We start from the raw sequence: 16,207 nt of genomic DNA on the forward strand, positions 1-16,207 counted from the left end.
GTGAATTTTTTCCCCGCCTCTTAATAGCGTCAGTCGTTGAGACGCAGGGTTTGAGTGAGGTAGTGCGCAGTGCTCTGGTCGTTTTTTCATTGGAAGGAAAAAGACGGAGCGACTGGAGCAGCGCTACTGCATCAAATTTTGCCAGAAACAGTGAGACAGCCAAGTGGAAACCATTAAAAAGATCAAGACTGCTTTCGGTGACAACTCTATGAGCCGCACACAGATTGAGGAGCGGTATAACCGGTTCAAGGACGGCCACAGGTTAGTGGAGAGCGAGCCACGGTCCGGTCGGCCATCAACAAGCCGAAATGACCAGGTCATTGCTGAAGTGAACACTGTGGTGATGCGAGACCGCCGTGCGACTATCCGGGAAATTGCGGAAAAGGTGGGTATCACCCCTTTCTTTGCACTTTCAGTTATGACTGAAGATTTGGCCATGAAGGGAGTTGTGGCAAAATTCGTGCCGAAACTGCTCACGGTGGAGCAAAAGCAACTTCATGTTGAAGTCACGTAGTGCATGCTGGATTTCACAAGCAGTGGCCCTAACTTCATGAACACCATTATCACTAATGATTAGTCTTGGGTGTACGGTACGACCCAGAAACCAAACCCCAGTCATCACAGTGGAAGCATTGTTCACAGTGGAAGAAATGTTCGATTTAACAGGACCTACATTTACGCACATATACACGCAAACAGGTCCCGGCACCCTTCAAGAAAATGAAAACTCTTCTGTCTATGACTACAACTACAAAGCAAGACTGAGGTGCTGGCTACCATTTTGCCTCTTGACTTTTTCGCTAGAGCAGGTCAGGTGTCCAAATAAAAGGCATCTTTCTTTTCCCTAATTTTGCTTCTGTAACTTTGTGAATTGCCACATTGCGCACATATGGGACACTCTTGATTGTTATTGAAGCAATGTGAAAAATCACTTTTGTTGAATTGATGTTGCCGCACTCCTGCAGTTCTTCCAGCGACTTAATAAACAATCTGCAACCCAACTTTACACAGTCCCGGGTGCTAGGGCACAGTCCCGTGCTTCACCAACCTTGTCGTTTCCCACTTTCCCTTTCCACAATTTATTCACGGTGGACAAAGCCTCGCTTTGAAGCAGCAGTACCCACTCACATTCTAATGAGGAAAGGTAGCTCATTTCTAATAGACTTACTGCATAAACAATAATGATTGATTGATTTGTAGGGTGTAACGTCCCAAAGCCACCATATGATTATCAGAGACGCCGTAGTGGAGGGCTGCCAAAATTTCGACCACATGGGGTTCTTCAACGTGCACCCAAATCTGAGCACACGGGCCTACAACATTTCAACCTCCATTAGAAATGCAGCCGCCACAGCCAGGATTCGATCCCGCGACCTGCGGGTCAGCAGCCGAGTACCTTAGCCACTAGACCACCGCGGCGGGGCCTACATAAACATAAACAGTGTGGTTATGTTGTTTGTTGCTATGGCAATGGCATCAACCATATACTGAACAGCAAAAGCAAAAATTCAGTGCAGCTTCCACCATGTAGGAGCTTTCAACTCATTCCATTAGTGGAGAGTTTCATTGTCACTGGCGAGTGAACATGTGCCCCACGAGAATGGAGTTGAAGGCAGGTATCTTTTTTTTCTATTTAAAATTTCCTAAACTGAACGACTTCGGGCTACATGCTTCAATTGCTGCCATTCTTGGTGCACCAATCTGTCCGTACTTCAGTCTACGCAACCCACAAGTAAAACGTGGGGGGTTGAATAGGGTTTGAGGGCCCCTTTTTGAAGTCTCTGAATATTAGCTTTGAATAAAATGTGGACATCTAGGGATGTTTTGCAAATGGTTGCCTTAATATTTGAACAGTATGCAACTCACATTCAATTCAGCTCTAAATCACTATTAGCACACCCCTATACAAGATAACTTCTACAATACAAAGCTGGGTTTGGACATTTCAAACCCAAGACCTGAGAGACTCACTTTCCAAAGGTTATGCCAGACTCTGGTTCATCAGTTGTTGCATCCTTCCGGAAAGGAATTATCGCAATGGTCCGGCTGAAGATCAACATGGCTGCACAACGATTGCATGGGTCCACACGAATCATGGGCAACTGTGCAGTCTGCACATAACCAGCCTACAGATACACAAGAAAGCCAAATGGGGCTCATGATTGAAGGTAAGTGATATTACCTTTTTTTTCTGCATGGTGAATATTAAAATCTTTGGGCATGAACCCCTTTTCTTCAGGCCGCACTATTCAAAAAATGCCCCCCCCCCCCCCCTTTTTTTTTCAGATGACCAACAGTCCAAAAATTACTACTAAATGTATTATACGTCTCAGTGGTATAAAAATAAATCATTCCACGATGCAACCAATTAATACTTTTTTTGCAAAGTGTAGACACCAAGTAGTTTTACTTCAATCTGAGATTTGGCCCAAAACATGAATCAGGTAATAAATATATTAGCCTCATTGAACTTTGATGTGCAATACACTACTTCATGGTGGAAAAGAATAATTGCGATCTTGTACATACACCACAATGTAGTGATTTGAATTGAAAAAGGTAATAGCCATGACACGGCACCCATTGCATACCCTTGGAACATTCATTTTCCTTTCAGTACTGCTTTGTAGCGAAATTCTGCACATGGAAGACACTGTTTATTAGAATTTCACATATTGTCATCGCTTTCAATTCAATCAATTTTCCAATAATCAATTTTCCAACGAAACTTTTTCAGCAAAAAGACTTTCTATGCTAATAAGCTGAAAAATAAATCACCTATACATAAAGACAGTCAACAATACTCATTCATTAAAACAAAATTCCATAATACTATCTGGAACACTACCACTATAAAATACTAACCTTGAATTCTTCTTTTTCAAAGGACTTGATGTAAACAGTCTTCAAGTCATGAGTGCTAGGATCATATTCTACCAGAGATATCTGCAATTACACATATAAAAAAGAATAATTCATTCCATGTCTGCTTCATTTGCCCTTGATGGGCTGAATGTGGTGTTAAGAGGTGTTAAAATTTATGCCACATGTCATGTCATTCTACTCACATTTCTTTTTGTGGAATATGATTAATAATTTGGGGTTTTAGCCTGTTGATTTAGTTTGAACTTTCCCTTGAGAGGAACAATGTTGAAGAAGTAGACATGCAAGCCTCCTTTCATTTTAGAGGCATTTCTAAGCAGCCCCCCCATCATTATATCTAGCAATTTCAGAACACACTGTGAATGGAATTAATAAATAAGAATGGCTATCTCCAAGCTCTAAAACCTTCGAAACTTACCAGAGTCATGATGCAATAGCTGACTATACAGGAAATGTCTGATGTAACAAACAATTAAAGTTCGGTAAACAACCTCGTGGTCCGAAATTCATGCTGGAGAAATAACTGCGCACTTGTACAATGTGAACAACTTTGCGAATAAGTGCGGTATTAAGGTAGCTACTGGGTTTGGAAGGACCCACTTCGGCTCGTTTTAATTTCTTACTCGTTCTTCCAACTTTTTTTCTCGCAGCCGGGGAGGGTAGGCATAATAGCCCTTTGTTGCGACTACATCAACTTTGTCAACCTGACACGACATCAGCGATACGTCATCAATGCGCAGCCAACAACCGAGCAAGGTTTCCCCCACAAACACACACGTCATAGCAGCCCAGAAGGATGAGCGATGTGAGGAGCACTCTTCTTCTAGCAGTAAGGTAGCGAGATGCCTCTTCCTCTCGGAGGCTTTCGGCTTTTGTTCTGGCAGCACTGCTTTTCCTGATAGTTTCCCTGGGTACCCAATTGGGTACCGTTGTTTTAAAGGCTACATATCATCCCAATTCAATATCTGCGTGTCCAAATTTGCCTTGGAGCAATAAGAATGAGTTGCTTTCACGAAGTCGTGAGAAGTGGCACCGTGTGTCTAGTCATATTTGCAAAATGAGAGAACGAAAATGACCGAGTACTGCCTTAGCACTCTGCTATTTCCTCATGATAAGTGAAAGCTTTTTTTTTTTTTCTTAATTGTAGCGTGAATGACACCGTCTATAGTGCATTCCTTTAACTATGGATGCCTTGTAGACCATATTGAAAGTTATTTCGATCTGATAATTTTGTTGCACTCAATCTTAGAGACTTCAAAAGATCAGGAGTATGCAAATGAGTACCATCACATTTTGACACAACCGTTCAATTTTTCAAATTCATAACTTTTCTGTGTTTGTTTTCAAGGGCAGGAAGTCAAATAATACACTTTTGCAAAACCGTTTTTCATTGGCACATTCTTGGGACTGAGGAGGATACGAAAGAGCAGGAATTGTTTTTCGATATGGAGGGTCTGCATAGTACACAGCACTGCAATACTCACAAAATATGATTGCCTAGTGTGCGAATTAGTGAGCTTTTCTGGAGGGTGTAAAAAAAAAAAGTCTGAACCTATTTACTGGCCCATACTAAAACACAGAATGAGAAATTATTCAAACATCCACTCAAAGCATTTTAACAGTACCACATATCCTTATCTTTTGCAAAGACAGAAACACAGCATGAAAAAAAATGAAGTATAGATTTTTTTGAAGTTATGCATATGATATTAAATGACCTTTCAGTGACATTTAAGGTATGCATATTAAATAACATTTCTGTGACACAGTCGCTTTCAGATACACTGTACTAAAAGAGACACTGTCGCCGAAATCTCAAGCATACAATGACTGAAGGGACCACTTCCCGCTTCCTCATTCAGCCAATCTGTGTGCACCTAAAGCAATATAATGGCCACATTTCCAAAAGTGATGGTCTTCATATATGCCCAAAGTTTTGGCTAAGTCAACAATTTATGGGTTCCAGCTAGTTGGCATTCCATAGCCCAACAGCCTTAAAGAGACACTAAAGTCGACGTTGATTGTTGGAATAGCTGTTCGGAAACCTCGTAGTGTTACTTTTGTGCCAAGGAAGGGCCTGTTTTGAAATAAAATTACGTTTCAGTGGTCCACATCGGATTAGCGCACTTCAAATTACCCGCCTCAAGAAGCGGACCGACCGAACCGACTCGCGTCACTTGCACAATGAGTGTGCTGCTGTAGGTACTATGCGTGAAACATAGCTTCTTTATACAGTGTCTATGCAGCTCACAATACCAATGAACAACCAAGTACACATTTAGGGGATCAAGCAGATGATCATGCTCTGTGAAACCTGCAGGTACGCAAAAGTGCGTCGAGTGTCGTATGAAAACGCAAACGTATGAAATATAAATACAGCAGATACATAATGAGATTGTTTTTTTTTAATTTAACCCCATTCCTACCTCCCGAAAAATAATTGCTGGCTATGGCACTGATTCGTGCAATTAGATAATAAAATTATATAGCCATATGCCTGGTCAGCTGCCCAAGTGCCTGAGCCAAACATGTGTCAAAATAGTCAAAGCTCAATACTTCAACCATGTCTGTTCTTGAACGCGAGACATACTAATGAATGTGTGCACAGCTAGAATTAAAGAAAAATGCGGCTTTTGTATCCAAGCTTATAATTTTTTCTAATATTATTTCTTGCCTCTTTTGTGCAGGGGACCAGCTGCCGACAGAAGAACACAGAGAAAAGGCCTCCTAGAATCTGCCGTATTATCAATGCATTGCAGAGTTTGCACAACTGTATACAAAAGCACAAAAACAGCAGTGAATACGTGCAGCTACACTGCATTAGGCGCGCTATGGTGTCTACTTCCTTAATCTTATTTATGATGTCCTCCGAGCTCGTACTTTATCTTTACAGTGTGTAGGTTGCATATGTTTGATTGATGAACACTTTTCTTTTGCATTCTTATGTTTGCCACGTTGCTCCTCATCAGCCACATGTAATAAAGGTCCATTTGCCATTCACAACTTCTGTTTTGTTCATTTATCAATACATAATTATTGTCGTGTTTGTCTTTTCATTATGAGGCAGGACTGCAAAAACCACTTCTCCGATTCTACAGGAAAGCAGTTCTAGGAAAATTAAACTTGTTTTATATAAAGCAGCACCACTCCTCTTCCACGGAACTGAGATGGCGTGGTTCTAACTGGTAGACTTGCTAATGATGCAGCAATAGCGGATATTTTATTTACAGGGTTCTGACCAGATGTATCCGCGATGACTGCAATACTCTTGAGCATTTTTCACCGCTTTTTTTGCACTGGTCTTCAATAAATCAGCAGAATAATATACGCTGCTCTTGACGACACTTTCTCGAAGGTTGAGAGAACCCACAGGATAGTTTTTAAAACAGAACAGCGCCAAAAGTCAGACGCGGCTTCAATTTTATGATTTCCAAAAAATTAAAACATCCCCTATAATTTATGTTGTGCCGGGGCTTTGGAATGCAGCACAGACACCACGATCCTTTTCAACAGGTATTTCCAGTAGTTATATTGCAAATAAAATCCAAAACATTAGTGCGAAGGTCATTCATGCACTAACGATTGTGCTTCTGAGCATGCAGATGAAGGAAACGGGAAAAAAATTTAAGACGTTGCCACTGTGTGAACTTGGAGACGGAAGCTACACAAATTTAAAGCTTACTTCTATGCGAATCTGTCAAATTAGACACATCCAAAAATGCAGGGCAAATAGAAAAACAATGCAAAAACAATAACTTATTCCTTGGAAGTTTAAAATGTTAAAGTTGACACACACACACACACCAGTCCCTGTTAACCGACTATATATGTTACTAAATGAAGAAAACAACTTTAAAATGTATTTTTCGCCAATAGTCACAGAAAGGCACACGATCGCTTTTCTTAACTTGCGTAGCAGTCCAATTCGAACGCTCAGCCACGAGTATAACATGCCTAGTTTTTAACGCTACCCTGGTATAACCTTGAATATCAGTTGCAAGCAATATCTTTCAAATTTCCTATTATACGCAGAGGAATAACTACGAAAGCGCCACGGTGAAATTCGCAGAAAATAAGAAAAATAAACATAGCACAGGCCCCTGAAATTAGGAACTGTGCACGTACTCCCGTAGCGAGAACGAATTTACGTACGAGTGATCCTTATATATAATGCGGTGGTGAATGCTAAAAGCACGCCAACATACTGTGATATATAGTAAAAAATACTCATTCCACTGCGTTATACATTCGGTGGCTACATTAGTGATCAGAAGGCTCTCAGTAAAGCGAAAGTAAACAAAGCAACAAACCATCTATTGCGCTTCCTGTCATCACTCACGTAGTTCGTTAGTCACCCCGGCGAAAGTAGGCTCTCAAACGACACACACGCAAACACTACCGTAAATATAAACTGCAATTATTAGACGCATACAAGACAAAATAAACTAAGCAGGTAGACACGTTCAGCAGCAGACGAAATGCCCTCAGCTGTTCATTCAGCTGCCTGGGTTCGACTGTTGCCAGACTTGAAGGAGGGTTTCGCTAACTCTATCAGCACAAGGCTTAGGGAAACAACACTACCACTCTAAATGCACATATTTTGCTTTAATGTCAATTTAGAAAAAAGAATAACTAGAAAAGGCGTTCTCTTAATGTACATAGATAGGCAATTCTTGACCACAATTGCGAATACTCTCGTTATCAGGCGCTTTTCTCGGCGCATGCAGTTCACTCAAGTGAAGGGAGCATTTCCAAGGCCTCCCTTGGCGAAGGAAGTGTGGAGGAGCGTTCATGAAACGCAGCGGCCCCTTGAGTGGAGGAGCACGCTCCACCTTGACTTCGTCAAGTCGAGGGGAGCCCTTGAGTGAAGGAGCGTTTGTGAATACGGGCCTTAGAGTCTATGCCAAGTTCATCAATATCCAATGAGAAACAAGAAGCTCATCGAAAAAAGCCTGTCTAAAACTTCGACAGGCTTTTTCTCACAAGTGTGTTTTGGACATTGTGCATTACTGATGGAAAGTGTAGCACGGGAATGACTGGACGGATTTTTATGCAGTTTTTTTTTTTCTGAATCCCAAAACATTTCTTGATGGTCTGACAATCTTAGACTTCTTGTTTCTCAGTTTTTTTTCTAGAAGATGACTTGTACATGACACTATTTCTGACAATGTGTGTAGATAGCCATGATGATCTCTATAAAAGAATAGAAGTGATTAAAAATTTTGAGGTTGTCATACCGAATAGTCTTCTTTTGAGTAAAGATCAACACCATTATTTGCAGCTTCCTGGCAAATTTTCTTACAGCGCTAGGCTTTCCAGGAGCAGACCATATAAGTCGAACCATGTAGCACGATGTAACTTGAGAACTACTCAAGGTATCATGATGAAACTGCATATTTCCCTCTTCAAGACACTTATGAGAATGCATGCCCAATTTCATCGCTCTAGGTCAACAAACAAAAAAGTTTTTTTTTCAACGCCACCTCCCCCCTTAAATTGTATTTTTGTCTTTGAAAGGTTTGACTGCAGTGGAGCCTGAAAAGCACCTTAGACACAATATGACAGGATAACGAGGTTAAATTTATTTGTCATTGGGAAGTTCGAACGCTTTGAATAGTAAAATACAAGTGTAGATCGAATCTAATATTTTAAATTTCGAAGATTTGCACATCTCTAAAATCTTACTCCATAAAAAATATACATATAGCCCTGCGTTAGTAGTATGCATTTAAGTGGAGTTGCCTTCGCATGACATAATGATCACATGCCTGTCGGCGCATCTTGATCAACTTTTCAATGCGCTCATGCAACCGGGCATGCGGTTTTGAGATCGCTAAGATTTTGGGGGAACATAGTATTGCTACCTGCACTTTATATCGGAAATGATGTGCTGTTCCAATCGGCACGGCTGTGCATATGCATTGGTGACATGGCTTGGATCATGTATGGAAAGAGTAACGGTGTCAGGACAGGCCACCCATGACACAGGCACAACCTTCGGCGCACACAACAAGGTATAAATACAGGAAAGAAAAATAATGCCTCATCATTTAATTGTAACAGCTTATTATTTTCAGAAATGCTTGGTTGAAATAAACGTGGTTAAGCAGTTACGAGAACTCCTGCAAAAGCAGCTCGGCGACAGCTCTCACAAAGTGCAAAAAGGGCTGGCAACATCCCAATAAATTCTCAGCATTGGTGGAGGAAAGGTACATCGCTGTCCTGTCAGATTGAAAAATATCGCTTTTAAAATAACTACTTGCTTTTTGAGATTAACTACTACCGCTACAAACACTATGAAGAGTGAACTTTGTGTAGCATATATAAAAGTGTGTTGAGAAAAATCATTAGTCGGTCCCTTTAAAGGAATACTGAACAAAATTTTTGGCACTAATATATTCAACCAAATTGAAAGACTGACTCCTGAAATCGATTGAGACAACCTTCATTCCAGGCAGAAGCTACAGGAATATGGTGAATTCAGTGCATTTTTCACAAACTGCAGCGTCGGCCATGCGGTGATCTAGAGAATGTGGCGTTTGGTGATGTCGCAAACGACCGAAACGAGCAAGCAAACAATGCCATTCACCGCTTGCAGCTGTCGATTCGCTCATCTTCCCCTACGGTTCCCTGAACCAGAATGAATAGCACCGGTAGCGAACAATGCTCCCGGCTGGGATAAAGCATTGAGCGCTTTTGTGGAAGGGGGAGAGCGGGAAGAAAGGAGGTAGAAAAAAAAGAAAGAGGAGAGGAACGTATGTACCCTGTATGTGCCTCAGCAATAGTGACATCACGGCTCGCATTCACAGGCAACCGCCGTGCGCTGACAATCCATCAAAAATACACCCAACTGTTCAAAAATACGAGAAATTAAATGTATTTATCGGAACAGTCACATCTTCCAAGTAGAATTTCAAAGTTTCGTCCGTTTTTGCAATTTTTGCTCAGCATCCCTTGAAGGACTAAGGCTTGTTTTTAGATGAATTACAATAAGTGCCTGTTTATGCCTGTACTGCCCTTCACCAAAAGATTTTTCATGCTTAAGGCTAGCGGATTTTGGGGAAGGGTTAGCACAGCTAGGGGCTCTTGGTTGCCTCATCCCCGAACAGTGCCTGCCCAGCCCAACGAACAAAAACTGGCTGGTCAGTCATGTTCTCATACCGATCAACTATCTAGCATGGTATCTTAGTTGAGGTAGCAGCATGTCCATGTACTCAAAACACGAATGCCCACAAACAAGTTCATTCAAGTTTCAAGAAGGCTTTCAGGTGGCACCTCTGGACACATGCAGCACTGAGCATAATAAACACTAGATTGGTGCATATGAAGTTATATCTTGCTCCCATGTTTTAAGCACAACTACATCAACATACTTCGGCTTCAGTGTCAGTACATGCACATAGAACTTTGCATATTGCCAAAAACAATGTTTTGGACCATGACAGTCGTACACATGAGCCTTGTGCCCAAGCACTCACATTTGATTTCATTCATTGACCCTAAGGGCCCGAAAATGGACATTACATAGGGGGGAATACAATACATGGTACAACAAATAAAAAAGTTTAATAAAAAAAAAACAAGAAAGGAAAAACGAAAATGTAATAACAAGCAAACATAATGCAAACACAATGTAGAAAAGGCAAACACAGTTCACTAATACAAGGTTTTCAAAGGAAATATAGTTAATTAGTGCACAGGGAATGTTTTCAGAAGGAAGATAGAGCCAAGAGATAGGCTCTATTTTCCTTCTGAAAACGTTTCCTGCGCACTTAGGAAGTGTATTTCTTTCAAAAATGCAATACCAACCAGCCCAAGTAGCCACTCTTTCGCAATACAAGGTTCAGTAGACTAAAATATGCGATCAATGAATATATCAGAGTACAATCTAGCAAAATATGTACATAGAATAAATGAAAACTTGGAATCCGACAATTCACCTAGTATAGCAGAACTGTGCACTTAGTTAAGATAGTAGAGCTGATTGGAAACTAGTTATTTTTTTAATGTTTTGCAACGGTACGCAGAAGGGGGTTCCCCTCGTTTATTGATAAAACCAAAGGAGAGTGTAAATATTTTATTGTGCGAGCAAATAGTGGACGTACCTTGCATTCATGATCACTGCAGCTTACTTCTTCACAAGAAGAAGTCACATACCACAATCCAATTTAAACCAACAATGTTTACTCAAAAAGATGCATACAACTGACCTTGGCGTCCCGAAAGCACAGTAGTAGTGTGTCCCTTGCAGTCGACAAGCGAACAGCTTCCACACAGATAACATTACCGAACAAATTAAACGTGTGTGTATGCTCCAACTTCACTCTATGCTTTTGTTCAGCATACTGGAACAAGAAACAAATAGCACAATACAGTGAGGATCATATTTCTGTGTAGGCTCAGGGTTTGGAAACATAGCAAGATAAACACTGCATAACAATAATAACTGCTAGAGTTTCATGTTCCAAAACTACCATAAGATGATTACAAAAGACCCCATAGTAAAGGGTGCCAGGAATTTCATGAAAAACTCATGAAAAAAGCAGCTTCGCCATCAAAGGAGCCCCCTCCAGCCAATGGTGCCACGGTCACTTTGAGACACCCTGCTTTACGATTCGTCTCATGAGTGCAGCGCGAAAGTAGCCTGCCAGAGGATCACGATGACATGGCGACGCCACACCTGGATGGGGCTTTTGTCTCTAGTTGGGTCTGAGTGAAGAGTTCTTTAACCTAAATCATCCAAATCTAATAACACCAGCCACTAGCGATTCGCCTCTACTGACATGCAAATGCCACGACCAGGCGCTGATAAACACCTTCACCACTGTATCCCCATGGCCACAACAAAGAATAGTCTAATGAAAGTTGAGATAACTGGTAGGGTGTGATTAGAAAAGAAAGCATGATGCACAGACACGAATGCAAGAGAAGGTTGCCTGAAGGCTCCAGAAATTTTGACCATCCGGTGTTCTTTAACTTGCACTGCCATCACTCAGTACAAGGGCCTCTACCATTTCCACTCTCCAGAAATGCGACCGCCACACGGCCAGGACCGAACTTGAGACATTCGGATGTCTGGTACGTCGCTCTATTTTCTATTGGGAGCCTCCTGCCAGTACGCTATCTCAAAGGCCATGCCTCCTGCTGCGTGTTGCGACTGACCGCCATAGGAGGGCACTCACACTACACTACCACTCAATTCTAGGCAAAACATTGTGGCAAAAACTATGAACAGCTAAACTCAATTACACTTGACATGCTGTAACAAAAGTGTGTGTGCATCAAGATCACATTCAAGGTGCTTTCAAAGAACCAATCGTTTCAGGGTGTGCAAAAGTGAACTGCTGCCAGGACTGAATGAAGAATAAAAGTGCTAAACTCACACTACCAAACACCCACACACGGAATGAAATAAACACCCACACACAGAAAGAAATTGAACTCACGTCATTTTCAGGAACAAGGCGAAATACTTTTAGAATTGAAGAACCAGCAACGACAAGGCTTCTTTCACGAAGGTTGTAGAAGTTGCAGTACACTGAATGCTCGACGCCCGTAGGTGGATGAGTTTGTTTGAACACAGCATACATGCTGGTTGACATCTTCACCCGCTCTTCGAAATGCTGTTGAATAAATGGCAAAAGAAATGGCACCCACTGTAAGTGGTGGGCTGTTGCAAACAACTGCCATATAAAAAAAATTATCCAACTTATTCTGTTGGATGTTTTAAGATTGACTGGGCTACACGGCAATGCACATTAAACAACCACAGTTTCAAAATTCCTATGCAGTAAAGTAATGAAGATGTAAAAATGAAAAGAATGACATTGTCGATCATCCATGTAACCATAACTACAAGAGAAGAAAGAGGAAGCCGCAAAATGTCTACGAACTTTTACACTGCAAATCCAGTGGGACGTGTGCTGCCAGTGACGTTCCAGGTGTTCACAACGTGCCATTGCACAGCATGCTTTTCAGGACCCGAAAGAGGCCAAAGGCGCAGCCAGAAATGATTGTCGGGAAAGGTTTATGGGCGGGTGGGTGGTATCCTTTGTACGTCGTGCGTGTGTTTGCGAGTGCGCACATTCAAATCAGACAGGTACGCAATAAATTTTGGGAGAAGGGGATGAAATCTCCAACCAACTTTCTGGCGGCAAGGTTCCGTTTGGCGTTGCATAAGTTGTTGCCAGACCTGAGGGGTCAGTGTTGCAATTTGGCTGAGAAATTGGCTCCTGTAGTTATGGCTTCTCCGTGAGGCTTTAGTGTCGTTCGCAGTGCATTTTGCGAGTGCATGAGCGACGCTGGCCGTTTTAATTAACGAAATGAACCGCGCCTTGCAGACGTTGGGACGCGTTCTCTTGCTGTGTGTGCTGCTGTGCAATTAAGAGGTCGTTTTAATTAACGGAATGAACCGCGCTTTGCAGACGTCTGGGTGCGTTCTCTTGCTGTGTGCGCAGCTGTGCAATTAAAAGATCGCGTCTCAGTATTAGGGACGACGGGGAAAACTGAATAGAGTCGCAGCAGGTAGTGCGCTGCCCCCCCCCCCTCCCCTAGCTAGTCCCAGTCGTGGCGCGCGGCACGATCAGCTGTGAAACCTCAATGCGTGTATATTTTTTGCGACAAATAAAAAATAAATAAATAAAAACAGCTGCAAGGCGCGGTTTACTCCGTTATTCCGCGGTTTAAGAGCAAACCTCATAAGCACGAAAATGCACGCGACGGCGACGAGCGATGCTATGAGCGACGAAACAGGGCGTTCGCGCGACGTGTCGCGTGCTCGTTTTCGCGCGATCGCTCAGTTCTCCAGACTTGGAAACCGTCGCTCATCGCCCGGAAGTGCTGGTCCGGGATCTCTCGGACGCATGTTCGTTTTTCGCGTGCCTGGCGGCCTGCGGCCCGAGACCGCCCGAACTTTTTTTTTTTTTTTTTTTTTTGCAGACGACAGCGCGGTGCGCATGCTGTGCGGCCATCTTAAGTTAGACACAGGAAATTTTCGATGCGCTCTTGCTCTCTTTGCTTTTCTGTCCACTTCTCGCATGTTCCTGGATTTCGCATTGTTAGCGCACCCACCTTTCGTCATCGGCGTTCTGAGCCACGTCGAGCATGTGCGTAAACCCGAAGGTCGGGCAAACACGCGTTATACTCGCTAAGAGAAACAGCGGTGGAACGACCGCGGCGGTCTACGATGCGCACGCGCTCGAGTAGTTCACTTACAGTAAGTTGCATCACAACAGAAATAGGTATAATTCACTACCTAACTGCTGTTTAGGTTGCAAATGAGTCAGCGTTGTGGCCTGTGTTGCAGCTATGGAGGGAACAGACGGCATAGCAGACGCCACAGCGGACTCAGCATCAAGCGCGCAGATGGCCCGAGGCCGCTCGGGCTGGCTCGGGACCTTTAGATCACGTGCATGTGACGTAGCCACCCGTGAGCCGAGACGTCCGCGGGCCGTTCGCGAGTGATCCGGGACTTGATAAATCGATGAAGCTCAAGTATGCGCAACAAGAAATAACGCAATGTTTACGCATGTGCATATAAAAAAGTGCTGCAAGGCATTCATAAACACTTTCCGTTCCATTACACAACAATATATCTTATTTTTAAATTACATACCGCTCACTACGCGGTTGTCTTGGTGCGAGTAGACGGCCTCATGCCAGCAACAGTGAAGTTCGCTTGCCGAAGCCGTCGCGTGAATGAGGTTTGCCTGCGCTAGCGACTGATCGCGCGAAGACGATCTACGTCGCATCGCTCGTCGCTGTCGCGTGCATTTTCGCGCTTATGAGGTTTGGCCCTTATTCCGACTTCTGCAAGACGCGGTTTATTCCGTTAATTAAAACGGCCAGCGCCATTCATGCACTCGCGAACAAGTTCATCGCACACGCACTCGCGAAATGATCGGCGGACGACACGTCGTTGCTTCCCTAACCCAGAGACACGATCACTTAATTGTACAGCAGCACACACAGCAAGAAAACTCGTCCCAACGTCTGCAAGGCGCAGTTAATTTCGTCAATTAAAACGGCCAGGGTCCCTTGTCGGATTCGGCAAGAGTCACTCGTGCACTTGCGAAATGCACTTCGGACATCAGACCCTCACGGAGAAGCCACAACTACAGGAGCGAATTTCTCCGCCAAATCGCAACACTGACCTCTCAAATTTGGCCACAACTTATGCAACGACAAACAGAACCTTGGCGCTGCTTTTTATAAAATCGAGTTAGCAACCGTGGAAAGCCGATTTAGTATAGAACTCTATTACCGCTCTAGTTCCAGCTTAGATCAACCCCCGCCCCTAAGTAATCCTGCACCAGTCTCACCGTAATGCGAGCGTGTTTCAATGGAATGTAAATGCCGCTCAACGTGACAACTATGCTGCGTGCCTTTCTGCAACAATGTACACAGGTAAGTGACCTTACCTTTAGAGCTTCCATGATGTCAGTGCAATGAATGATAACCTCCAAATTAAACTTCAAATCGTCACTCTACTAAGCCGGCTGTGGCGGCAGCCGGCAACATGTCGCACAGTAGAACACAAGGACCGCACAACCGGCACGACAACAGTCCAAAACGTTCTCTCCAGTAAGAGTAACTTCGAATAAGGTCAGTGCTCAAAGCGCCGCACGAATACGTGGGTGAAACAAGGGCCGTCCGCGGTGAACTCCCGCGCTGTGGCGCTGCCGTGCCGCTGCGGCGCGAGCAGTGCCGCTACGGCTTAGTGGCGCTAGCCACTACCCGATCTAAAGGGTACAGCCATATCTATCCATCCATCGGCGGCCGTACATCCAGGCATAGAGTTACTCAATATCACGGAGAAAGGAAAAGTAAGGAGAGGGCACGGAGGAAGGAAAACCTTTTTCCTTCCTCCGTGGGAGAGGGCATGCCTCTATTCTAGTACACTGTAGGCATGCCCAACCGGCGCAGGGCGTAAAAAATGTGGCAGAAATTACGTCACGCGCGGCCATATACACTAGGCACAATGGCGGCGTTTTGTTATTATTGATGTAGTGCGGTGCGGCACCGTTCAGGCGGTCCAGCGGCGGTGTGCGCGTTTTCATGGGCCTCGCACCTAACTGTGGCGCACTGCAGGTGTTCGACAGCATCCATTCTTTGTGCCGCATTGTTAGCTACGCGATTTTTCCCCGGTGGTGGTTGAAACCAGGTGTCTGAACTAGAAACCACGAAACGAGCGCGCGTATACGTACTCCGAATTTGCAGCGTCCGTCAAAATTATGCTGAAAAGCCATCATAGAAGATAACGACTGTGCTCAAGAATTCGTTCAATGATTGCCTTGCAGGTTAGTGACAGTTATGCGGTGTTGCT

General features: G+C 43.5%; 1 protein-coding gene across 6 annotated transcripts in view; it reads right to left on the reverse strand.

The window, feature by feature from the left end:
- The window catches only part of Cpsf160 (cleavage and polyadenylation specificity factor subunit 1), a 129,087-nt gene extending 113,589 nt beyond the window's left edge, over positions 1-15,498 (reverse strand). For 2 of the 6 annotated variants that reach the window (XR_012886975.1, XM_075877702.1), the window contains exons 1-5: positions 12,777-13,427; positions 12,330-12,506; positions 11,094-11,228; positions 2,866-2,946; positions 1,972-2,126 (exon numbers count right to left, since the gene is read on the reverse strand). Coding sequence is in view for 5 of the 6 variants with exons in the window: in XM_075877702.1 (XP_075733817.1) it covers positions 1,972-2,126; positions 2,866-2,946; positions 11,094-11,228; positions 12,330-12,506; positions 12,777-12,842 (614 nt within the window). In the remaining variant the exon portion in view is untranslated. Of the gene's footprint in view, positions 1-1,971; positions 2,127-2,865; positions 2,947-11,093; positions 11,229-12,329; positions 12,507-12,776; positions 13,429-14,137; positions 15,221-15,302 lie in introns of those variants that run through there. The other 4 variants (XM_037427734.2, XM_037427735.2, XM_075877701.1 and 1 more) reach the window with 4 other exon arrangements.
- Between the last annotated feature and the right edge of the window lie 709 nt (positions 15,499-16,207).

The sequence above is a fragment of the Rhipicephalus microplus genome, chromosome X (genome assembly GCF_043290135.1).
Source record: "Rhipicephalus microplus isolate Deutch F79 chromosome X, USDA_Rmic, whole genome shotgun sequence".
Classification (NCBI taxonomy): domain Eukaryota; kingdom Metazoa; phylum Arthropoda; class Arachnida; order Ixodida; family Ixodidae; genus Rhipicephalus; species Rhipicephalus microplus.